Raw genomic sequence first — 25601 nt, forward strand, 5'->3', positions numbered from 1 at the left:
AGTGAAGGTCAAAGTTGAAAAACGACACAAGGGGGGAGGGATCAGAAATGACAACATGTTTGAGAGGCGCTAGAAATTGCATCATAGGCCAGCCAAGTCTATAGATTTTAATCTTTGTTAACCCATTCTGACCGGGCACCCATTTTGGTGTCAGCATCATGTTATGCTTTAGCTATTGAAAAATAGCAGATCTACAAGCTCATATCGCGCCACCGAGTGGCGCGATATGAGCTTGTAGGTCTGCTATTTTTGAAAAATCGAAGAATGACTGACATTTTTAGAATCTGATCTCAGGTCAGAATGGGTTAATCAGACCAGTGTGTGTCCAGTGGAAACCTCGTATGAATCTGATCTCAGGTCAGAATGGATTAAGGGTAGTTATGATGACATGTTTTTGCAAACAAAGCCTATGGACTTTAAAACCCTTTGACTGCCAATTACGTGATTTTTTCCTAATGTCGATTCCTGCCATTGACATGATTGATGTGATAAGAGTTTTTTTTTAATTGATTCAGAATGGTCTCGCTAATATCTACCGAGTAGTAGCTTACCAGTCGCTAGAGGCAATACCGCTGGCAGCCAGCCAGAGGTGTTTTTGAGCAGCCTGCACCACTCAGTTTTTTTATCCACCTGCCCCCCCGCCCCTTCCTTTTCTTTGCTTTTGTGGAAACAATCAAAAATATAGCTGCAAGCAGTTATAAGAGAGGGTCAAGCCCAAAAAGGAAAAAAGCTATACGCAAAATAGAAATAGAGATATCATATTGATGACGTCATTATTGCCCAAATAGGGAGGGGCGGTGGCCTGCATGCACACATCGGTGTAGTCAGGCATGCACGGCAACCGGTTGTGTTGTTAGTGAGGTCAGATCAGAACTCTGCTCAGTATTATAATTATTCAAAAACAAATCAATTCCAATTAATTCCACAGAGACCAGGACCTACCCCTTTTAGCTGGCTTTACTCAGTCCCGTGAGTTCAGTAAAGGGAGTCAAAGAGAGGATAAATAAAGTGACCATAAGGAGTCAGAAGAGAGGATAATAGGGAGACAGAGAGAGAAGATTGTCCATTCCCCGACAGAACCTACAACGCCATCACGGTCCATGTATAGATGAGGAACCACCACTCCAGGAAGGAGTCTCAATCTTCCCAGGCTAAGGTCCACCGTTCTGGTTGTACATACAGATCGAGCCACGACGACCTCTACTGCCAAATGCCCAGAAAGGGACCGATCCCCTCAGAATCCTGTCAGCAAATCACCAGCATTGTAACCAGCCAGGAAAAAGGAGACGGAGACGAACCAAGATTGTACAGTCATCAACAGTTTACAGAGACTTTGACTCCACCAGGAGAAGTGAAGACACGTCAGATGACCTATACAGGAATGAAAACTCACGTCTGTAAACAGTGTGAGAAGAGTTTCAGTAATATAGGTCACCTGAAGGCACACCAGCGGAGAAAAACTCTTCTGTTGTAAACAGTGTGACAAGACTATGGGTAACCTGAAGAAACACCAGCGTGTCCACACGGGAGAAAAACCATTCTGTTGTAAACATTGTGATAAGCGTTTCAGTCAAATAGGTGACCTGAAGGCACACCAGCATATCCACACAGGAGAAAAACCCTTCTGTTGGCGTCTGTCACCGTCGGTGAAAGCTCCGTTGAATGTCTTGCTAAAACCTAGCATTTTACCTATTTTAATTTGTTTTTTGAGCAATATGTTAGTGGAATATAACAGCACTGTCTACCCGCTACACATTCATTAGGATGTTTTAATCATCGGACTCTCTGCTAGCCGATGTTCACTGCCAACTGGTCAGCTGTCAAACAAACACTGCTGCTGACACCCAGATGAGAACGTTGATGACTCAACCAACAACAACCTGAAGCCTTCACCACTTCATGCTAGACCTGATCTTCGCAACGGGCTCCTTACGGAGCCCTTGTGCGTAAGTACAGTTCTGGACCCTCCTCACTCTGAGTATTCATCTAAATCTCTACTCCAGATCACCGCATCGGGCTCCTTTTGGAGCCCCTGCGTGTACGTACCGTTGCTTCTCGTCAGCTTTTGCCTAATGCTCATAGCCACCGGCTGATAAACCTTCCTAGACCTGTGTACTGGCGATTCATCTTTCTTCCCTTAGAATGGCGCCACTTACCCCGGTTGTGAGTGGGGACGAGCTGTCCAGTCTGAGGTCCGAGCTCCATACCATTGAGGGTCTCTTGGGCGACGTCCTCCGCAGGAAGTCCGCGGTCCTCTCCCAGTTGGACGCGCTGACAGCCAACGGACCAAGCAGTTCAACCCCCGTAGCCGGGCCATCTACTCCACTGCCCCCTCCCTGGGCCACCGTTGTGAAGAGGGGGAGAAGGGTCGCTCGACTCGCTCACCCTCCCGGGCGAGCAGGGAGCTAATGCTAACGTGGAGCGAACGACTCCCAGTCCACACGCTGTCCAGGCGCAACAGATCCGCTTCGTGAAATCGCGAAAGCGCTCCTGTCCATCACTGACCCCGAGAATCCTCCACAAACGTACACGACACCGTTCACCCCCACTGCCCACCCAATTTCCCCCGTGTCCAAACACCCCCAACCTAGACTCACTTTCAACACTTCAAACTCCACTGCCCACTCTAGCAACAGCTGTGGAATGCGATGACGTCACCACCAGTAACAGGGGAACCCCTGACCCTGAATCATCAATCTACTCACTCCTCTCCTCCTCTGGGTCAGTCATGGAAATGCCTGACCTGGAATCAGCTCCTGTGCCCCCCCCCCCCCCCCTGATCATTAAAACCCTTTACCTGCCTGGCCAAAACTCATTGTGTATAAGGGGCTGTTATTCAAGGACAATAACCCGGAGCTCATTATAATTGGCGATTCAATCACTAGAGACATTGTAATCCCGGGCTACATCACCTTTTGTCTCCTGGGCGGTAAAATTACAGATGTCTCCAAATTAGCACCTATTATCATCGACCTCTACCCCTCTGCCCACACTGTTTTTGTGCACATCGGTACGAAAGTGTCCTGGATCGGCAATCGGCCAAACACAGACTAGATCTAGAAGAAATTGCCACCAGCATCGAGCGTCTCAACAACCTTCACAGAGAAGCTGAGATTTGACAGTTTGTAGCAGTCGACAGTATAGGCTACTTGCGCACTCTGCTTGCACACTAGTAGGCCGTGCAACAAGCAAGTAGGCACTCGACAGAGTGAAGTTCTAGTTATTATTCTGTGTTTGAGCCACAGACCACCTTTGATGAGATTCAGCCATTCAGAAACCACCAAAGACTCCGGCACTAGTCAGTTTGTCGCTGCCCGGACGCATGGGTATTTTATGAAAACCTTCACTTTCACTTCCCCCAAAAAATCAGGAAGCAAAATCACCGTATAGCTAATGTGAGCATCGTAACTTTGAAAGTCATCAGAACCGCAAGGATATTGTGTAACCGTGAGGTAGCGACAATTCAGTACAGCTAACATCGACGTTCTGATCAATCACCTCAATCTGAGGCTCGATTCAGAGAAAAACGTTGCTAAAGATCGCACTTACAATGGAAGTGGACGGCGGGGAAACATTTCATTGACGGACCACAGCGGAAGCCACAGCCTCTAGCGACTGGTAAGCTACTACTCAGTAGTAGATATTAGTGAGACCATTCCGAATGAATAAAAAAAAAACACTTATCACATCAATCACGTTTACATGTAGCTAGGTGTAATGTTAGATTGTTTTGAAGCCTTGATTCCCTGCTTTCATATGACATGAAGAAAACTAATATTCAAATTTGGCCACATGTTCTGGGACCTACTGTATATAACCAACAATTAGTTCAGTTGTAACTCCTGGTTTCTCTCAGTGTAGACATGTTGTTCTTTGCCATTTTTGCTTGTCTAGTATGTCAAAGTTGTATTTTTCTATATGGCTGACTCTGCAGCACACACACACACACACACACACACACACACACACACACACGCACGCATGCACGCGCACACACACACACACACACACACACACACACACACACACACACACACACACACACACACACACACACACAAACTCAGTTTTATTTGCACATAGCGCTGTTAATATGATTACTAATCCATGCATGTTTTGGCGATGACAAAACATATATTTTTACATATATACATACAATATAATTTGTATAGTTAATATGTGAAACTTCCAAAACGTTTGTCTTTTGTTTTTGTCTGTGACATTTTGCCATTGTTTCTGTTTTATGTATAGCCTACATAAGCTATAATTTAACCAATTGACTTGACGTCAAAATTTTAAAAAATACTTTCTAAATTCTGACAGTTTTCTGAAATACCTATGTTTTCTATATCAGTGGTGCTCAATATTTCATGTCAAGGACCCCAAAAAATATATGTAATTGGCCTCCGACCCCCATCTGAAAATATGTTGTTCCATATTTTCAGACCAGAAGCAAAGATTTGAGTTAAAAAAATATATATATATATTCCAAATTTGTGCCACATTTTCACAATTTTTAAAAAATAGCAGAGTGGCGCGCTACGAGCTTGTAGATCTAAACAAATCTATAATACATGTATAGACCTAAACAAATCTATAATGGGAACGCCATGGAATGAATTCTAGGAGTCATTTTACCCTCGGAAATTAATTATTTAACTATATATACCTACTGTATTCTTTCCATATAGCCACTTAGCCATGAGTTTGCCCAAATTGCTTAAAGAGGGAAGGGTGGGGACTATAGTAAAACAGGGCGTAGGGGAAGAGAGAGAGAGAGAGAGAGAGAGAGAGAGAGAGAGAGAGAGAGAGAGAGAGAGAGAGAGGGGGGGAGAGAGAGAGAGAGAGAGAGAGAGAGAGAGAGAGAGAGAGAGAGAGAGGGGGGAGAAATCTTGAATGAGAGATTACACTAGTCTCTACCAGCCAGCACTGCAGACAGTCGTTGCTTGTTTAACAGCGTACAGCTGACTGACTGACTGACGTCTCATAACTTTTACTGTATAGGCTAAATAATGAGCACATATCTCAGGGAGTGAACGTCTAGTTTTCATCCTCTCTCTCATCTTGGACTTGCACATTGTGGAAAACTATATCAGCCTACTATACTGAAGACGTTTTGACACATCTTTTTCCCCCCTGCATGGCTGCACATGTAACGTCTCTCTATACTCTTGACTCCGAGGAGAAAGCAACGCAACGCAACAGGTTTTCAGAACAACAAGATCAAGGATTATTATTATTATTATTATTATTATTGTTATTATTGTTAAAGCAGCATTTTTGAGGAACAAGGAGGGGGACCTCCAGGCAGCATGGTTGTCCGGTGTGGCGGTGGTGTTGTTGTTGACCAGCAGCAGCAGCAGCAGCAGCAGCAGGATCAGATCCACTCATGGGATGTAGTGGCGGAGGGTTCCTGTTCCACTCCCTGCTGTTCTTCTTCCAGCAGTCTCGCGTCGTGTCCGTGCTGTGCACCATGCTCCTCGTGGTCACCTACTGCCTCTACTGCCTCACCGGACTGTGTGACTCCGCGCCGAGGACCCTGATCTACAGCAACAGCAACAACAACCACCACCAGCACCAGCACCAGCAGCAGCTTGTCCAGCTAGACGACGACATCATCACCCCCAGAGACTATGATGGCGGATCCGTGCCGGTGGAGGACGGCGGTAGAAACGACAATAACAACAACAGACGCGTGTTGTTTGACGAGCTGTTGGTGCGAGCCCGGCCGTCGCCTCTTCGTCTCCTCCGAGCGGCGCACAGAAAGTGGAACCAGACGGACGCGATCGTTACGCACACCGCCGGAGACACTGGTGGTGGTGGTGCGCTCTCCTCCACGCAGGTGCAGTGCTATATGGGGGGGGGGGAAGTATCTATAGACTCGTGCACATCGCATGTTGTGTAAAACATAGAATGCATAAAAGCTTTTTTGTTACAAGTTTATCCTACAAAAGTCCGGTTTTCAAAATTGACTGCCTGTACAAAAGTATTGGTATCATTGGGCTACCAAAACTCAAAAAGTAGAAACTTTAGGTTACTTTATGCATGAATGTCCTATTTTACATGCTTTCAAATGTATTAAAACATCTTTTTGGAAAAATAGCCGATCTAAAAGCTCACAAAAAGCTCATAAAGCTCACACCCCGACACATTGAGCTTGTAAATCGGCTATTTTCAAATGGCCAAAATGTATAGCGCTGAATTGGGTAATGACACTATAGCCTAATATAAATAATCCAAATCTACAAAGTATTAACTATAGTAACTAAAGTTTTCAAATAATGTTAGTGGAGTAAAAGTACAATATTTGTGTCCGTGTGTGTCCGTCCTTCCGTCTGTGAACAGCTAATCTCCGGCACCGTTAACCCGGTCGATGCCACATTTTGCACACATACTCCCTGGATGCCATCGATGAATCGATCAATTTCCCGAACGGCCTGTTATAGCGCCACCAGGAGGCCGCTTTGTGCAAAACAAGTTTTTGGACAGTACACCTACAGATTTTGTCCAAACATCACGCAAATTGGTAAACAGTCTCTCTAGAGCCATTCAACGAAACGGGTCTTTCAGATTTATCAGACTCCATCCTGATTGGCTAAGATTGGCTTCCAAAGTTCGCAGGAGTGCTCAGTTTCAAACAAAATGCTGCAAATCATGAACACATTGTGTGTTTATCACATTTGCTCTTTATAGCGCCACCAGGAGGCCGACATATGTAAAACACATTTTCTAATATTACTCCTTCAGATTTTATCCAAATTTCACGCAAATCGGTACACATGCTCTTCATAGTCATGTGATCAAGACGGGTTTGTTTGATTTCTCATAATCCACCCTCATTGGCTACGATTGGCTTCATTTCGACTATGAGCCTTCATCAGTTCCCTGAAAAATGATGGACTTATATTTTATTTCCTACTTTTTGATGTATAGGCTAACCACTTCAACCTTATACATTTCGGCGATTTGAAAATAGCCCATCTACAAGCTCACAATGCGTCGCAAGGCTCACAACGCGACGCATTGTGAGCTTGTAGATCGGCTATTTTCAATAGATTTGGCACACATCTTGAACTTGTGAAATGGGACATTCTGCAACACGAGCACTTTTTACTTTCAGTACTTGCCAATACTTTTGTACTTTTCCTCAAGTATACATTTTCAATTCCGTATAACTTTCACTCGTAACGAAGTAGTTCTACATTGCCGTATTGGTAGTTTTACTTAAGTAAAACAACTGAGTATACTTTTCCCACCTCTGTGACCTAGGTCTGTGACGATGCACTTATAGTCACTTTACACCTCTGCACACAGGTGGACGACGCAGCGGCCCGTGGTGCCGGACATCACACCGTGGACCCCCTGCAGCAGCAGAGAGGGGGTCCTCCTAGCCGCAGCAGCATGCCCGTGGCCAACACGTTCGGCACCAAGAAGTTCCCCCAGGCCATCATCATCGGCGTGAAGAAAGGAGGCACGCGCGCGCTGCTGGAGTTCCTGCGCATCCACCCGGACGTCCGGGCCGTGGGCGCCGAGCCGCACTTCTTCGACCGCTTCTACGACAAAGGACTGGAGTGGTACAGGTACTTACACACGGCTGATATAGGATTGGAGAGGTACAGGTACTTACAAACAGCTGATATAGGATTGGAGAGGTACAGGTACTTACAAACAGCTGATATAGGATTGGAGATGTATGGGTACTTACAAACAGCTGATATAGGATTGGAGAGATACAGGTACTTACAAACAGCTGATATAGGATTGGAGAGGTACGGGTACTTACAAACAGCTGATATAGGATTGGAGAGGTATGGGTACTTACAAACAGCTGATATAGGATTGGAGACGTACAGGTACTTACAAACAGCTGATATAGGATTGGAGAGGTACGGGTACTTACAAACAGCTTACTTGCGCAAGCAGAGCGTGCAAGTACTGTGGCCTACTTGTGGGCAAGGCACAAGTTGGCGAGAGAGAGAGAGAGAGAGAGTGCATTTCTAGTTTCATAAGTTATGTTGCCTAAACTCAACCAACGCCTGGGACTTTGTCATAATCATTGTTTAACAGCTTATAAGCCCTGATAGGTAAATAGCAGATCTAGTTAACGTAATAGCAACATCGTTGTGAGCTTGTATATCTGCTCTTTTAGATGTTCTTTTCTTTTTTTGAGAAAGAGAGAGAGAGAGGCCAGTGTCATTAACTAATTTTGAGGGGCGCCAGTCAGCTATAGTGTAGATTTTTGTCTTACACAAACATTTAATTCCCAATGACACTGAACGGTGAATTTACGTCATATGTAGACAAGCAAATCGGCACAAATTAAATTCCCATTCCCATTCCTCTCCTGGCTTATTGCTTCATTCTAGTGTCGCAGTCCCGCCCCCTCGAGAGACCCGGAAAATAATTCCCCGTTCATTTTCCTCATAGACTTTTCAGAAAGTATTTATTTAAAGACGTTTACGCCGCGGACAAAGCCAACTCTTGTCGTGACAAATCATGACAACAAACACAATTTTTCGGGCCAAACAAAGAATTAGAAACTATAAAAAAACGCTTTTTTAATTGTTTTTCTTCTTTGTAATCATTTGTTTGGTCCAAAATATTGTGTGTGTTGTCATGATTTGTCACGACAAAAGTTGGCTTCGTACGACGCTTAAAAGGTCTTTAAATAAATACGTTTTGAAATGTCTATGGGAAAAATGCATTGGAATTCATTTCCTGGGCCTGGCGTCGTCATGAAAGGGGGCGGGACTGCGACGCTCTATACTCGGCCACCATAATATGGTGTCCATATTATTCCACAATATTATTGTGGAATGCCTTGAGTATCACTGGCTTTCAAATCTGTCCTGTGGCAGAAAACCCACAAGTGGAGTTGGATATTAAATCCCATTGAAATGACAGATCACACGCTGCCACTGTTTTCCACAATGGAAACAAGTCCCCTGAGACTTAGTTGTTTGCCTTGTCCTTTTAGCCTGAATGTTGTACTGTATACTTATGTGTGCTATTTTGCTGTTTTCACGATGCTTTGTGAGCTTGTAGATCAGCTATTTTCTGTGCTGCAGCGGTCAATCTATCAATCAAACAAAAATCCAATGTGTTGCACCCCGGGAAAAAATAGCTGATCTACAAGCTCTGTGAGCTTGTAGATCTGCTTGTAAGCTTGTAGATCTGCTATTTTCGCTGTTTTTGTCCATCCCCCCTCTTACGGGATTTCAGCCCCTGCCCCCCTCTAACACTCTCTCCACGTCCCTGGGAGGGAGGGATGGAGGGATGGAGGGAGGGAGGGATGGATGGATGGAGGGATGGAGGGAGGGAGGGATGGATGGATGGAAGGAGGGAGGGAGGGAGGGAGGGAGGGAGGGAGGGATGGATGGATGGATGGATGGATGGATGGATGGATGGATGGATGGATGGATGGATGGAAGGAGGGAGGGAGGGAGGGAGGGAGGGATGAATGGATGAAGCCACTCACCTGTGGAGACCTGCTGCTGATGACTGCTGTCAATATGATCCGTGCATGGCTGATAATGTATTCACATGTCCTCCAACAAACCAGTGTGGTTTTTAGCTTTTAGTTTTAGTCGTAGTCTTTGGACTGAAACGTCATTTTGTCTTAGTGTTAGTCTAGTTTTAGTCGACTTTAATGTCATACGATTTTAGTCAACTAAATCTACAGTTGATTTAGTTGTCTGAAATGTATTTTGGCGGGCCTTGATGCCGTCATAGTGAGTGTTTTTACACATGCTGAAAATAGCCGATCTACAAGCTCACAGCTTGCAGATCGGCTATTTTCAGCATGCAACCAAGTGTAAAATGACTTAAACTGGATCTCTTGTCCACTAGTCCCTTCCTAACATTTTAGTCTAGTTTGTATTTGTCGACGAAATTGTTATATTTAGTCTTACAGTTTTAGTCGTCGTAGCTTACTTTTCATTTAGTTTCCATTCGTTTTTGTCAGTGAAAAAAGGTAGTCGACGAGCATTTTTCGTCTTAGTTTAAGTCGACGTGTATACAATACAGTATATTGAAAATGAAGTTCACTCTTGGGTTTTATTGTCATAAACATGATGACATATCTATAGAGAAGTACTTGTTATTGAAGATGTCTCACGTTTGCGTTTCCTTGAGTTAGATGATTATGAAATCTCTTTAGATATGTTTTTTGTTGAAGGCGTTTTTGTGGCAGATTTGATTTATCAAGCTTGGGAGAGAAGACGGAAACACTGTACAATTTAATGTATTATTATGAATATACTGTAAACATGCTTTAAAAATGTTGTGTTGGGCACTTTGGGCTCCATTTTCCGTCACCGCTAAACCCCTTATCCCTAAACTTCTTCGCCTTTTTTTTACTATTTTGAAAAACATTTTTGAATACTTCAACTAGCCAATCTACATTGGCATGTTGTGAGCTCGTAGACTAGCCATTTTAACTATTCAAAAATGTTTTGCAAAATAGTAAAAAAATAAAAAAGGCAAAGAAGTTTAGGGATAGGGGGTTTAGCGGTGACGAAAATGGAGCCCTATTTGTGTGCAGCACATGGAAATAATCAGTGTATCAATAAATCGATCAATCAATCAATCAATCAATCAATCATCTAGCCAATATGGCCCTGCATGTACGGTACGTACGTACGCTCTCATGTAGAATGCAGAAGCTCCGACGGTCTCCAGGGAGCTGTTTTGTCATCATGGCATGCGTTCATTTTAAAACACCATTTATACACTTCAAAAGTGACACCCACTATTAACATTCCATAGCCTGGCTGCGACGCGGCAGCGTGTTGAGATGTGTGTGCAACGAGCAAACGAGATGCAGCCCTGCTATAATATGCGTGTTATTATCGCTGTGCTGTGTATAGTATCATCATCATCATAACCTTTATTTGACCTATTTTGGGGCGCGAACCCCTTTTGGTGTTTTAAACATTTTGTTATAATTTAGCTATTTAAAAATAGCTAATGTTTAAAAAAAAAAATAGCTGGTGTTTTAAACATTATGTTATAATTTAGCTATTTAAAAATAGCTAAAAATAGCCGATCTACAAGCTCACAACGCGTCGCAGCGCGACACATTGCGAGCTTGTAGATCGGCTATTTTCAGCATGCAACCAAGTGTAAAATGACTTATACTGGATCTCTTGTCCACTAGTCCCTTCCTAACATTTTAGTCTAGTTTTTATTTGTTGACGAAATTGTCAATATATTTAGTCTTATAGTTTTAGTCACCATAGCACAGTTTTCATTTAGTTTCCATTTAGTTTTCCTCAGTGACAAAAGGTAGTCGACGGACATTTTTCGTCTCAGTTCCAGACGAAATCAACACTGCATATACCGTATATTGGCATGCCCATATACGCTGTATAATTATGGACATATCGGTCAGATCATGGGCCGTTCTGGAGAACCACATAATGGGAAACGACTGGACGGTGCATTCCTTGGTGTTCTCGCCCCGATGCGCGTGCCCTGCAGTTTGAAGTGGGTTGGTCCCATTATGCTGTATTATGCACATGGCCGTTATGTGGGGTAATTATTATTGGGCATAGCAGTCGCTTCTTGTCTGTGGCTCTCTGGACAACCGCATCACCATAATATGCCTATATATGGGCGTATGTATATGGGGTTTTGTTTATGGTTATGTGTGAGGCACAGTGACGTGGCCAGCGGTCCCCGTGCGCCCTCCCTCCCATTAGTCAATTTTAAAGGGCCACTTCACCCCTTTTGCAACCAGAACTTATTTTAATGATGTTTGGGAGACAAGAAACATTTTCCTGGGGGTCCTTATGTGGGTAATATGTGTTTTTAGATATTTCAGTATTTAAAAATGTCCATGGGCTCCATGATGTCATGGACCCTGGGCTCACTTACTTCCTGGACTACATGTTGTCTCAGTAAGGCAGTCCTCCCCCTGTCCACAAGGAGGAGCAGTGCACCAAAGCATTATGGGAATTGTAGTCCATGAAGGAAGTGAGCCCAGTGTCCATGACATCATGGAGAGCGCATGGACACCTTGAAATACTGAAATATCACAAATGACCCACACATAAAAAACCCCAGGAAAGTGTTTCTTGTCTCCCAAACATCATTCAAATAAGATCTGGTTGCAAAAAGGGGTGAAGCGGCCCTTTAATAGAGATTTTTGAAAAATCTTGTAAATGTGCGGGGGAAAATAATGTGGAATAGTTTTGAAAAATGTCAACGGGCACAAATCTCAAGTCTCTTATATGGCCACACAGAATGGTTTCATGTGTGTGTGTGTGTGTGTGTGTGTGTGGGGGGGGGGGGGGGTGCCAGCAAAACACACATCAATTTGGGGGTCCTTGACATGTAATTGTGTGAGAACCACTGGCACACACGTTATTACTTTTGACAAAATGATGGTGGTTTTACGTTTCCCATGGAGGATGGTTGGGGGGGGGGGGGCACATTACATCTCCACTACTGCTGCCATGTCGATAGCAGTTGATCTGAAGTGACCCGGCTGAGAGCAGAGCTATATAATTTGGGTGCAGTTAAGGCCCCTTAAAGAGGGTATATACGCCGGGGCTGGGTGACCGAGCTGGTGCTCCTCCTGATCACGTCCAGATGTTTCTCTGCATCAGCACGAGGCTCCTGCAGGGACAAGGTCCCAGAGACTGAAGGACTGAGAGAATGTGCTTGTCAGAGGACAGCGCAGCGCAGTGCCGTCTCCACAGGGGGGCATTGGGGGGCATTGCCCCCCCAGATTGGATTTTGTGCCCCTCCAGTCCAGATTGGACTACCCTACCCTACCCTACCAATATTTTACAAATGTTAAATCTATAAGTACTTCATGATTATTGTAAATATATACGTTCCAAATGAATTTGAATAGTTAATAGAAATACAAGGTAATATATGCATGCAGAAGACATATTTGTATTTCTTTGTTTGTTGTTGCTGCGGCTGCATGATTGTAGCCTATACTTGTAGCCTTTTTCAAGCTTCACTTGGTTAATAGGCTACTATTTGTTATACATAGGGGGGGTTTGAAAAATTAAGTGCCCCCTTTGGAAAAAAGTATGCCCCCCCCTGCTGATTTGTGCCTGGAGACGGCACTGCGTTGTGCGGATCCGGCAAGGCTCCCATCACACCTCAGTGGTGGAAAGTAACTATAAGTACTGCAGTGCTTAAAGTACAATTTTGATGTACTTTTACTTTACTGGAGCATTTCCGATTTTCTATACTTTAACTTCAACTCCATCACGTCTCGCAGAAGAGGCGAATATTGCACTTTTCCTCCTCTGCAGTTATTTGAAACCTTGAGTTACTATAGTAGTTACTTTGTAGATTTGGATTATTATTACAAAGCATTTGAAAAGCTCACAATGCGTCGATAATAGGTGACCACGTATACATAGTCTAGTTTTAGGTGACAAGAGACTCACCGCTCACCCCAACACATCTCTCTGTTTTTACTAAAACTACAACATGACGTCACTGAGCCGGGGAGGTAAGTGACTCACCGCTCAACCCCAAACACATCTCTCTGTTTTGACTAAAACTACAACATGACGTCACTGAATCCGCGGTGGTAAGAGACTCACCGCTCACCCCAACACATATCTCTGTTTTTACTAAAACTACAACATGACGTCACTGAGCCGCGGTGGTAAGTGACTAACCGCTCACCCCAAACACATCTCTCTGTTTTTACTAAAATGACAACATGACGTCACTGAGCCGCGGTGGTAAGAGACTCACCGCTCACCCCAAACACATCTCTCTGTTTTTACTAAAACTACAACATGACGTCACTGAGCCACGGTGGTAAGAGACTCACCGCTCACCCCAAACACATCTCTCTGTTTTTACTAAAACTACAACATGACGTCACTGAGCCGCGGTGGTAAGAGACTCACCGCTCACCCAAACACATCTCTCTGTTTTTACTAACCACCGAAAAGGTGCGTATATAGCAATTATCACCTAAAACTGGAGTATTGCGGGACGACATGATATGAGCGAGAGGTTATTTATCATAGCAGAATGAGAAGGGATCAAGAGCAGAGCGGAGCGTGAAAGCGCTCAGTTGTAATTGAATCTATGTTTTAACCCCCTTAGCAACTCAGTTTCGACTGGGAACGGCCGAGACACATGGAAACACTTTTGCCGACAATTTTAGCACGCTGCCTGCTATAGGTCTGCTCTGTCTCTCTCTCTCTCTCTCTCTCTCTCTCTCTCTCTCTCCCTCTCTCTCCCTCCCTCTCCCTCTCCCTCTCCCTCTCCCTCTCTCTCTCTCTCTCTCTCTCTCTCTCTCTCTCTCTCTCTCTCTCTCTCTCTCGTTCTCTCTCTCTCTCTTCCTTCCCCTCCCTCTCCCTCTCCCTCTCCCTCTCCCTCTCCCTCTCCCTCTCCCTCTCCCTCTCCCTCTCCCTCTCCCTCTCTCTCTCTCTCTCTCCCTCTCTCTATCTCTCTCCCTCTCTCTCTCTTTCTCTCTCTCCCTCTCTCTCTCTCTCTCTCTCTCTCTCTCTCTCTCTCCCCTCTCTCTCTCTCTCTCGTTCTCCCTTCCATATATCCTCACACCTCTTCCTTCGTGTTCCTCGTCCTCCCCTGCGTGTCTTTAGAGTGCTTTCAAGGAGTGTTTATGTGGAAACGCCACTGGCACACACATCGTTTACAGCAGGCTGCTCTCTGTGTGCGTGCATGCGTGTCTGCGTGCGTGCGTGCCTGCGTGCGTGCGTGTGCACGCTACATGTGTTCTTTTAATTGCCCCCCCCTCTTCCTCAGTCTGGTGCTGTAGTGTTGTTCGTTAGCAACGATAGCGCTGTAGCAGCAGCAGCATGGTTGGCCCCAGACCTGCACATGTGGCCAGATGTTGCCTATACTGTAAATGGTGAGAGTGCACTTACTGTATATGCATGTATAAGTGCCCTTATCCAGAGCACTGTACAATCAGACCGTATCATATATGTGTGACTGACTGTCGCAAACGATACAGAGACACCTCCATGACAATATTGTTTATATTTGGACCACATCGCTTATAGAGCGGCGCAGTCCCTCCCCCTTTCAGAACAACGAACGGCCCAGGAAATGAAAACGCAATGCATTTCCCCATAGGCAGTTTTTATTTAATTTATTCAAAGACCTTTTAAGCGTCGTACGAAGCCAACTCTTGTCGTGACAAATCATGACAACACATACAATATTTCGGGCCAAACAAAGAATTAGAAAGTAGAAAAAAACGGCAGGTTACAACACTTTTTTTGTTGTTTTTCTTCTTTGTAATTCTTTGTTTGGTCCAAAATATTGTGTGTGTTGTCATGATTTGTCACGACAAGAGTTGGCTTTGTACGACGCTTAAAAGGTCTTTAAATAAATTGGAAAAAAAACTGCCTATGGGGAAATGCATTGCGTTTTCATTTCCTGGGCCGTTTGTTGTTCTGAAAGGGGGAGGGACTGCGCCGCTCTATATGGAACGATCTTAAGATCACCCCATGTTATTCTCCATAGAGAGGAATGACTTCCGTGAACCAGGGGAATGGAGGGAACGAGGAAGTGACGGCAGGAAGGGCGCTCTATTCTTCTATATAGGAAGTGATTGATGTGCACTTCATGCACATTGATTGATTGATTGATTGCTTGCTTGCTTGATTGATTGATTGATTGATTGATTGATTGATTGATTGATTGATTCCCAAGTGGCTGCTTTTTGAGCCGCTCTCCTACGCCCAGCTTTGTGAGTAGCCAATGTGTGAGTAGCCAATCAGCCAATCACCCCATAGCGATGATTTGATTGGCTGAGGGCTCCAAAACTGAGGACAGAAAAGTGAGGACGCCAAAAGGTGATTGGCCCGGAATGTGATGATGTATGATGATAAGAACTCCCCTCACTTCACACAAGTGTGATTTATTTATTTATTGATTGAATACTTTATTATTCAAAAATGCAAACAGGTGGGAGCTACATTTATAAAACATTTATAGGCTAAAATGACAACACATAAAAGTCCTGCATGGGGACTTGCTTCCATTGTGGTCCTATCATATGATGTATTCAATTCATCAAGCCCTTGCTTGAGCCAACAATGTCAGATGTGGCCAGATGTGACCAACGCCACATGCAGACATGATGTCATCAGCCAGAGGGGGGGGGGGGGAGATGACACCTTTTTTAATACGAACGAGAGAAAATAAGATGTCTGTCTGTCTGTCTGTCTGTCTGTCTGTCTGTCTGTCTGTCTGTCTGTCTGTCTGTCTTGCCTTGCCTTGCCTTGCCTTGTCTTGCCTTGTCTTGTCTTCTGTCTTGTCTTGTCTTCTGTCTTGTCTTGTCTTCTGTCTTGTCTTGTCTTGTCTTGTCTTGTCTTGTCTTGTCTTCTGTCTTGTCTTGTCTTGTCTTGTCTTGTCTTGTCTTGTCTTGTCTTGTCTTGTCTTGTCTTGCCTTGTCTTGTCTTGTCTTCTGTCTTGTCTTGTCTTGTCTTGTCTTGTCTTGTCTTGTCTTGTCTTCTGTCTTCTGTCTTGTCTTGTCTTGTCTTGTCTTGTCTTGTCTTGTCTTGTCTTGTCTTGTCTTGCCTTGTCTTGTCTTCTGTCTTGTCTTGTCTTGTCTTGTCTTGTCTTGTCTTGTCTTGTCTTGTCTTGTCTTGTCTTCTGTCTTGTCTTGTCTTGTCTTGTCTTGTCTTGTCTTGTCTTGTCTTGTCTTGTCTTGTCTTGTCTTGTCTTCTGTATTGTCTTGTCTTGTCTTGTCTTGTCTTGTCTTCTGTCTTGTCTTGTCTTGTCTTGTCTTGTCTTGTCTTGTCTTCTGTCTTGTCTTGTCTTGTCTTGTCTTGTCTTGTCTTGTCTTGTCTTGTCTTCTGTCTTGTCTTGTCTTGTCTTGTCTTGTCTTGTCTTGTCTTCTGTCTTGTCTTGTCTTGTCTTGTCTTGTCTTGTCTTGTCTTGTCTTGTCTTCTGTCTTGTCTTGTCTTGTCTTGTCTTGTCTTCTGTCTTGTCTTGTCTTGTCTTGTCTTGTCTTCTGTCTTGTCTTGTCTTGTCTTGTCTTGTCTTGTCTTGTCTTGTCTTCTGTCTTGTCTTCTGTCTTGTCTTGTCTTGTCTTGTCTTGTCTTGTCTTGTCTTGTCTTGTATTCTGTCTTCTGTCTTGTCTTGTCTTGTCTTGTCTTGTCTTGTCTTCTGTCTTCTGTCTTGTCTTGTCTTGTCTTCTGTCTTGTCTTGTCTTGTCTTGTCTTGTCTTGTCTTGTCTTCTGTCTTCTGTCTTGTCTTGTCTTGTCTTGTCTTGTCTTCTGTCTTCTGTCTTGTCTTGTCTTGTCTTGTCTTGTCTTGTCTTGTCTTGTCTTGTCTTGTCTTGTCTTGTCTTCTGTCTTGTCTTGTCTTGTCTTCTGTCTTGTCTTGTCTTGTCTTGTCTTGTCTTGTCTTGTCTTCTGTCTTGTCTTGTCTTGTCTTGTCTTGTCTTGTCTTGTCTTGTCTTGTCTTGTCTTTTCTTCTGTCTTGTCTTCTGTCTTGTCTTGTCTTGTCTTCTGTCTTCTGTCTTCTGTCTTGTCTTGTCTTGTCTTGTCTTGTCTTGTCTTGTCTTGTCTTGTCTTGTCTTGTCTTCTGTCTTGTCTTCTGTCTTGTCTTGTCTTGTCTTGTCTTCTGTCTTGTCTTCTGTCTTGTCTTCTGTCTTGTCTTGTCTTGTCTTGTCGTGTCGTGTCTGTCTGTCTGAGGTGTGAAAACACGCCGCGTCGCGCCCTGTGTTATTGTTGTTGTGTCTTTGGAGGCTCGCCAGGCCCGGGGGAAGCTGACAATGGGAGGATTAAGAAAACAATAGCGGGGCGTTGGGGAGGGGGGGACGACGAGATATTTGTCTCAGGTGTTTCCGCAACCGGGCCCTGACAGAGCTGAGGTCATCGGAAAGACGACTCCCCTCCTGGGCAGAGCGGTGACGTCAGTCGACCTATAGCCTGTGTGTGCTGTCACTGTCACTGAATACAATAGGATATCACAACAAAACGCCATCACAGGGGGATCTGTTTTGCATCCGCTGTTCGCATGTGACCCCCGTGTAGCAGCGGTGTGTGTGTGTGTGTGTGTGTGTGTGTGTGTGTGTGTGTGTGTGTGTGTGTGTGTGTGTGTGTGTGTGTGTGTGTGTGTGTTTGTGTATGTGTGGGAGGGAGGAGTGTATAAAGTAACTACCGGTAAGTACATTGCCTAAAGTACTGTACCTAAGTACAATGTGGCTGTATTTTGTACTTTTCCAATTTTCCAATACTATTATTATTATTATTAATACAAAACATACATTAACCACTTTCATGTCATGAAAGGTGCATGCTATACTTGTATTATACCATTTTTTGGTAATTTCTTTAATCAATATTTGACAGGAACCCTTGTTGGTGTAGTTTAAAGCATTAAGACAGTACAAGCACGGTGGGGGCACGTGACACAGTTGGTAGTGCTGTCGCCTCACCGCTAGAAGGTCCTGGGTTCGATTCCCGCTGGGGACACTGTGGGCACTGGGGGCGTGTTCCCTCATCCGCGTCATCAGTGCCCATACCCGAAGGCGGGGGTTGGCGATAGGGCCTTTCTGTGTGGAGTTTGCATGTTCTCCCCGTGTCCCCTAGGGTAGATACCCTCACATGTTCTCCCCGTGTCCCCTAGGGTAGATACCCTCACATGTTCTCCCTGTGTCCCCTAGGGTAGATACCCTCACAAAAACATGCAGTAATCCTGGTCTCTAAAACTACCTCCCCCTGGCCAGCCGGGGCGCCTGATGGAGGGGAAAGGAACTGGTTGGAATAACGTGTCCCTTCCACGCGCTACGTCCGGCCGGGGAAATTCCCCTCTGTCAGGTGAAAAGAAGCAGCTTGGACTCTTCATGCATAGAAGGAGGCATGAGGTCAGTCCGCTGCCCCCCCAGGTTGGCAGAGGAAGTGTAGCGCCCAGGATTACATTAGATAATTGGCACTGGGTGAAAAAAAAAAACTGGGTTACAAAATCGTGGGATAAAAATACATTTAAAAAAAAGACAGTAGAAGCAATAGTCTGTTAAAGCATTAGTTTAAAGCAATTATGTTATGCTTTATCTATTGAAAAATAGCAAATCTACAAGCTCCTAGTTCTACGAGCTTGTAGATTTGCTATTTTAGAAAAATCTTGTAAATGTGGCGCAAATCTTTGAATAGCCTACATATTCTTTCAGAGCGAACGTTTTACTAAAATCTTTGCTTCTGAGCGGTCCCTGGAGGGGTCCCTTCTGAGGGGTCCCTTCTGAGGGGTCCCTGAGGGGTCCCAGGAACAACATATTTTCACATGGACGTCGGCGGCCAATTACCTATATTTGTGGGGGTCCTTGACCTGGAAATGTTTGAGAACCACTGACATAGAAACATGGGTTTAACCCTGTGAGAACCGCTGACATAGAAACATGGGTTTTTAACCCTGTGAGAACCGCTGACATAGAAACATGGGGTTTAACCCTGTGAGAACCACTGACATAGAAACATGGGTTTAACCCTGTGAGAACCACTGACATAGAAACATGGGTTTAACCCTGTGAGAACCACTGACATAGAAACATGGGTTTAAACCACTGACATAGAAACATGGGTTTGAACCACTGACATAGAAACATGGGTTTGAACCACTGACATAGAAACATGGGTTTAACCCTGTGAGAACCACTGACATAGAAACATGGGTTTAAACCACTGACATAGAAACATGGGTTTGAACCACTGACATAGAAACATGGGTTTGAACCACTGACATAGAAACATGGGTTTAACCCTGTGAGAACCACTGACATAGAAACATGGGTTTAACCCTGTGAGAACCACTGACATAGAAACATGGGTTTAACCCTGTGAGAACCACTGATATAGAAACATGGGTTTAACCCTGTGAGAACCACTGACATAGAAACATGGGTTTAACCCTGTGAGAACCACTGACATAGAAACATGGGTTTAACCCTGTGAGAACCACTGACATAGAAACATGGGTTTAACCCTGTGAGAACCACTGACATAGAAACATGGGTTTAACCCTGTGAGAAACACTGACATAGAAACATGGGTTTGAACCACTGACACAGAAACACAGGGTTTTTCCAGAAAACTTTTAGGATTCAGAAGACATTTTTGTAGAATCATCCTCGGGTCTAAATGGGTTAAGTAGCTTTTGAATTCCGAACGTACTTTTACACTGCAGTATAAGTAGAAAACATGATGTGAGTATTAGAGTGCTATTTTCCAGCACTGGATGGAAACCCAGCAGAGCACATTGACTTCATGGGCTACCGACCTGGGTTCACAACACTGTCACATCTGGACACACACGCATACACATGCACATGTGAGCGCACACGCACACGCACACGCACACGCACACACACACACACACACACACACCCTTTTGCACATGTGACAGTGGTGTGTGACAGGATGGATCTAAGGTCTGGGTGAAGTACATATTGTAGGTTTGGTCTCAGAGCTGACGGCGGTTCAGAGCTCTCTCGGTTCAAGAGGTTCACTTCTCAAACGTGTACATAATATCACTGTCACTGTCGGGATGAATCTCAATATGTATAAGCCTTTCAGCCAGTGTTGACTGAAAGGCAACACTGGCTGAAAGCCATTTGGCAGCAAATTTCTATTTTAGTTTTAGTCACATAGTCTCTTGAATAGTTTTCATTTTGTTTTAGTCACATTTTAGTCACCTGGAATGTTTTACTGTTTTTAGTCGACTAAATCTACGGTTGATTTAGTCGACTAAAATGTGACTAAAACTAAATGTGACTAAAATGAAATACAAATTACACTTGCTGAAAATAGCCAAGGTATTTACAAGCTCACAACCCGTCGCGCTGAGACGCGTCGTGAGCTTGCAACCAATTATTGTAAAGTGACTTATACTGGATCTCTTGTCCACTAGTCCCTTCCTAACATTTTAGTCTAGTTTTTATTTGTTGACGAAATTGTCAGTACATTTAGTCTTAGTTTTAGTCATCATAGCTTAGTTTTCATTTAGTTTCCATTTAGTTTTCCTCAGTGAAAAAAAGGTAGTCGACGGACATTTTTCATCTTAGTTTTAGTCGACGAAATCAACACTGCTTTCAGGGCCTGCTCACTCCTCACGCATGATGCATTGAAGAAGGCAGCATGACCTCCGTTCGGGGCTCTCCCCGGGTTGGCAGTGGGAGAGTATATGGGACCCATAGTATTACAGCTTAGGCACTGGGCACGCTGCAGAGCAAGACCTTTATATGCTGTTGTAGACGCTGTCATTTCTTTGGTGGGCGGAAGTTGCAGGATTTTGGCGGAAGTACATATATAGCGCTCAAGGAAATGACGTTGACGCTTTGCAAATCTGTTTTACATCTCCGTGAATGAGTGTTGTCACTTGTGATCGGTCGAAAATATATCGTATCCGGGGCGGATGTTCTGTTTTCCGGCCCCCGACACTTCCGCCGATAGCTTCTCTGCGTTATAAGGTTGTGACCTGCAGGCTTTCCTCTTCGCCCATGAGTATAAGCCCGGGACCGAGGCTATATAGGCACCGGGTGGCACCAGCTATAGGTGAAAGAATTGGTTCCAAATGGTAAATGGTGCATTTATATAGTGCCTTTATCCAAGGCGCTTAACTTAGATTGTGCATTACATTCACCCATACATTCATACACACCGATTGCGGCGGAAGCCATGCAAGGTACCAACCAGCACATCGGGAGCAATTTGGGGTTCAGTGTCTTGCCCAAGGACACTTCGACATGTGGACAGGAGGAGCCGGGATTCAAACCGCCGACCCATGGATCGTTAGACGACCTGCTCTACCTCTTGAGCCACAGTCGCCCCCAAAATCATGGGATTTCTTTCATGTCCATATCGCCCATGCAGCCCTCCCTGAGGGCGTTCAGACAGGCAGGCGCGGCCGTCCCTCCCTCCCTCTATCCCTCTATCCCTCCCTCCCTCCTTCTCTCCCTCTCCCTCCCGTGTCTGCTCTTAGTAAATCCATTGTCTTCTGTAACAAAACGCACATCTCTGTTTTTCCATCGCTTTCATCTCAGTCTTCCGAGGCAGAGCCACCGGTCCGGTTTTCATTTCTGCCTCTTCTCATTCCTTCCATGTCAATCCCATCTGCCTAGTCTCCACCCCCCCCCCCCCCCCCCCTCTCTCTCTCTCTCTCTCCCTCTCTCTCTCTCGTTTTGCATGTGCATCATACAAGCGAGACCGTTATTGGAATGGGTTTGGGGGGGAGAGAAGAAAAAAAAAAAGCCGCAAATAGCCGCGTTCACAATCTTACCCTTCCGAACATTTTAATGGTTTTCTGTGTTGTTTTATGGCTTCAAGGGGGATTTTCTCGGGTGATGGGTTTCACATGGAGGACTTGAGAGCCACCGCAGAGAGCTGAAAAACCTCAACGCTCCGTGGGCATCAATTGTCCCTGATTGTCATGAATTTGTCACCAAACGGCGAGCAGCTATAGGGGCCGGCCAGGGGCCGCCCGCATCATGGTGGAATGACTGGCTGTGTTTGTTCAACTTTGTTGTGCAGTTCGTACAACGCAGTGCCTCGAGGATGACCGTACTCGTTACTGCTGTTCTGTATATATAGGACAATATAGTTTGAGAGTGACCGTGACACGTTTCTGTTTGTTTGGCGAAGCACAATAGCTGTGGCTGCAAAGGAAGGCGTTGTCGTCACACACTGACGTCTGTGTTTGTGGACACTGACAGTAGCCAAGTACAAAACAACATTTTCCACCCATTGTTTCCTTCTGTAGCAGCAATCGTCAGCCACTGGCACTGCGCAAAATGCTTGGATGTGTATATTATAGGGAACTCCTGTTAAACTTTCCAACAAACTCCCGTAAACCCCTGAATTGTACCATCACGCCATATATGTTACCGTATATTACTGTATATGCCCGCTAAACTTGGGGTTTACGGGCAAAATACAGTGCCCATAATTGCCCGTTATAACTTGTCATGCAGTGGAGTACTATATTGTGCCGGTGTTTACCTGCGGAAGCCTTCTGGCTAACTATGGAATGAACTTCCCATTGACCTTATATGCACACGGCGGCCATCTTTGCCAGGAAGGTGCTAAGTAGGTGCAACTTCCCGTCGACAGGCAGCCCATTCATCCAAACAGAAAAGTCCTGTCTAATTGTCTTAACCCATTTAGGCCTGACGTCGAAATAAAAAACACGCTCGCTCTGAAAGAATAATATAGTATTATTCAAAGATTTGTGCCGCATTTTTATGATTTTTCAAAAATAGCAGATCTACAAGCTCGCATAGCGCGCCACTGCGAGCTTGTAGATCTGCTATTTTTCAATAGCTAAAGTACAACATAAAAGGGGTTCCCGTCCAGAATGGGTTCAACAACGTCAAATTCACCGACATCGCAGCATGTGTACGAAAAGCTTGAATTATCCTCTTTCAATCTGTAAAGTTTTTTGTTTCATAAAATAATCCACCGTAGACATGTTATGAGCTATACTTATCCTGTCAAGAAATTCCTTTGCAGCTGATTTGTTTTCTAAGTGTTGGAGTTTGGAAGCGCTTGTTCTATGTCACTCAATGGCCAAGTATATATATATGCTAATGTGTTTGTGATCTTTACAGCACCAAGGCTGACTGACGTTTGTTATAACGAACACACCCCCGAATGAATATGTATCATCAGACGTAGATGAAAGCCGTGATTTATCATCCGAGATCATTAGCGATTTTCTGTTCGAGAGGGATGAAAAGAAAACTCCAATGGGGCTGCATGCTGCCGTCAATATTTAGACAGCTCGTCAATGGGCTGACCTAATACCCCCTGACATCCCAAGGCCCTGTCCTCCCATTGGATTGCAATTAAAATAAATATATAGCGTAAATCCTTTAAAAGCAGCTAATGCAGGGTCTGTTCTTCTCTCCTTCATTCTCGTGATCAAGGTTATGTCAAAGGAAGTTTACTGTCTAGCAGTGTTAGTCTAGCAGTCCACTGATGAAAACTAAATGGAAACTAAATGAAAATTAAGCCATGATGACTAAAACCAAGACTAAATGTATTGACAATTTCGTCAACAGATAAAAACTAGACTAAAATGTTAGGAAGGCATTTTACACTTAGTTGCATGCTGAAAATAACAGCTCTTGTGAGCTTGTAGATCGGCTATTTTCAGCAAGTATAAAATCTGCCATTACGACGGCAAAGGCCCGCCAAAATACATTTTAGGCGACTAAATCAACTGTAGAATTAGTCGACTAAAATCGCATGACATTTAGTCGACTAAAACTAGACTAACACTAAAACATTCCAGGCGACTAAAATGTGACTAAAACAAAGTGAAAACTATTCAAGGGACTATAGGACTAAAACTAAAATGGAAATGCTCTGCCAAAAACAACACTGGAGCTCAGAACATTGCCGTTTGCAGAAAGAGTATAGTGTAGGGAACAGTTGTGTATTAAAAATAACCCTAATATACAAATTCTAATTCATTATAACAGACTTACCCTAAAGACAATTGATTTAGACCATGGCGACAAATGATGAATTATTCTCCTATAGCCAATCGACCTAGAACTATGCAGGTTTATTCATTGGACGCTGCTGTGCGCTTTGGGAAAACGCATGTAATCAGCAGAATCGCAAACGATCCTAAAGGTTATACAGTTATCGATGTGGCAACAACTATAACAAAAAAAGACATGGCATGGATGCACCTGGGACGGATCCTCAGTGATGTATCCTGAGGTCATGGATGCACCTGGAACGTATCCTCAGTGATGTATCCTGAGGTCATGGATGCACCTGGGACGTATCCTCAGTGATGTATCCTGAGGTCATGGATGCACCTGGAACGTATCCTCAGTGATGTATCCTGAGGTCATGGATGCACCTGGGACGTACCCTCAGTGATGTATCCTGAGGTCATGGATGCACCTGGGACGTACCCTCAGTGATGTATCCTGAGGTCATGGATGCACCTGGGACGTATCCTCAGTGATGTATCCTGAGGTCATGGATGCACCTGGGACGTATCCTCAGTGATGTATCCTGAGGTCATGGATGCACCTGGGACGTATCCTCAGTGATGTATCCTGAGGTCATGGATGCACCTGGGACGTACCCTCAGTGATGTATCCTGAGGTCATGGATGCACCTGGGACGTATCCTCAGTGATGTATCCTGAGGTCATGGATGCACCTGGGACGTATCCTCAGTGATGTATCCTGAGGTCATGGATTGCACCTGGGACGTATCCTCAGTGATGTATCCTGAGGTCATGGATGCACCTGGGACGTACCCTCAGTGATGTATCCTGAGGTCATGGATGCACCTGGAACGTATCCTCAGTGATGTATCCTGAGGTCATGGATGCACCTGGGACGTATCCTCAGTGATGTATCCTGAGGTCATGGATGCACCTGGGACGTATCCTCAGTGATGTATCCTGAGGTCATCACCTGGGACGTATCCTCAGTGATGTATCCTGAGGTCATCAGGGTTTCGGGTCTTCCAACATCATACCCCTCACTCAGGCGACCCAGCCCGGGGGTGATCAAGTCCCGACTTATGTCCCAGTAGCTATACCCTGGATCAGTCCCCATAGGGCAAAACCAGGGCCACACAATCCGTTGGAACTACTCCAGAACTACTCTGCCA

General features: G+C 44.7%; 1 protein-coding gene across 1 annotated transcript in view; it reads left to right on the forward strand.

The window, feature by feature from the left end:
* Positions 1-5247: 5247 nt before the first annotated feature.
* The window catches only part of LOC310869941 (heparan sulfate glucosamine 3-O-sulfotransferase 6-like), a gene marked incomplete at its 3' end in the record, with an annotated part of 44639 nt that continues 24285 nt past the window's right edge, over positions 5248-25601 (forward strand). The window contains exons 1-2 of the mRNA XM_083780932.1: positions 5248-5842; positions 7315-7580. Of these exons, the coding sequence (XP_083637058.1) occupies positions 5390-5842; positions 7315-7580 (719 nt within the window). The 5' untranslated portion in view covers positions 5248-5389. The remainder of the gene's footprint in view (positions 5843-7314; positions 7581-25601) is intronic.

This window comes from Protomyctophum parallelum (genome assembly GCF_964188405.1).
Source record: "Protomyctophum parallelum genome assembly, chromosome: 13".
NCBI lineage: Eukaryota > Metazoa > Chordata > Actinopteri > Myctophiformes > Myctophidae > Protomyctophum > Protomyctophum parallelum.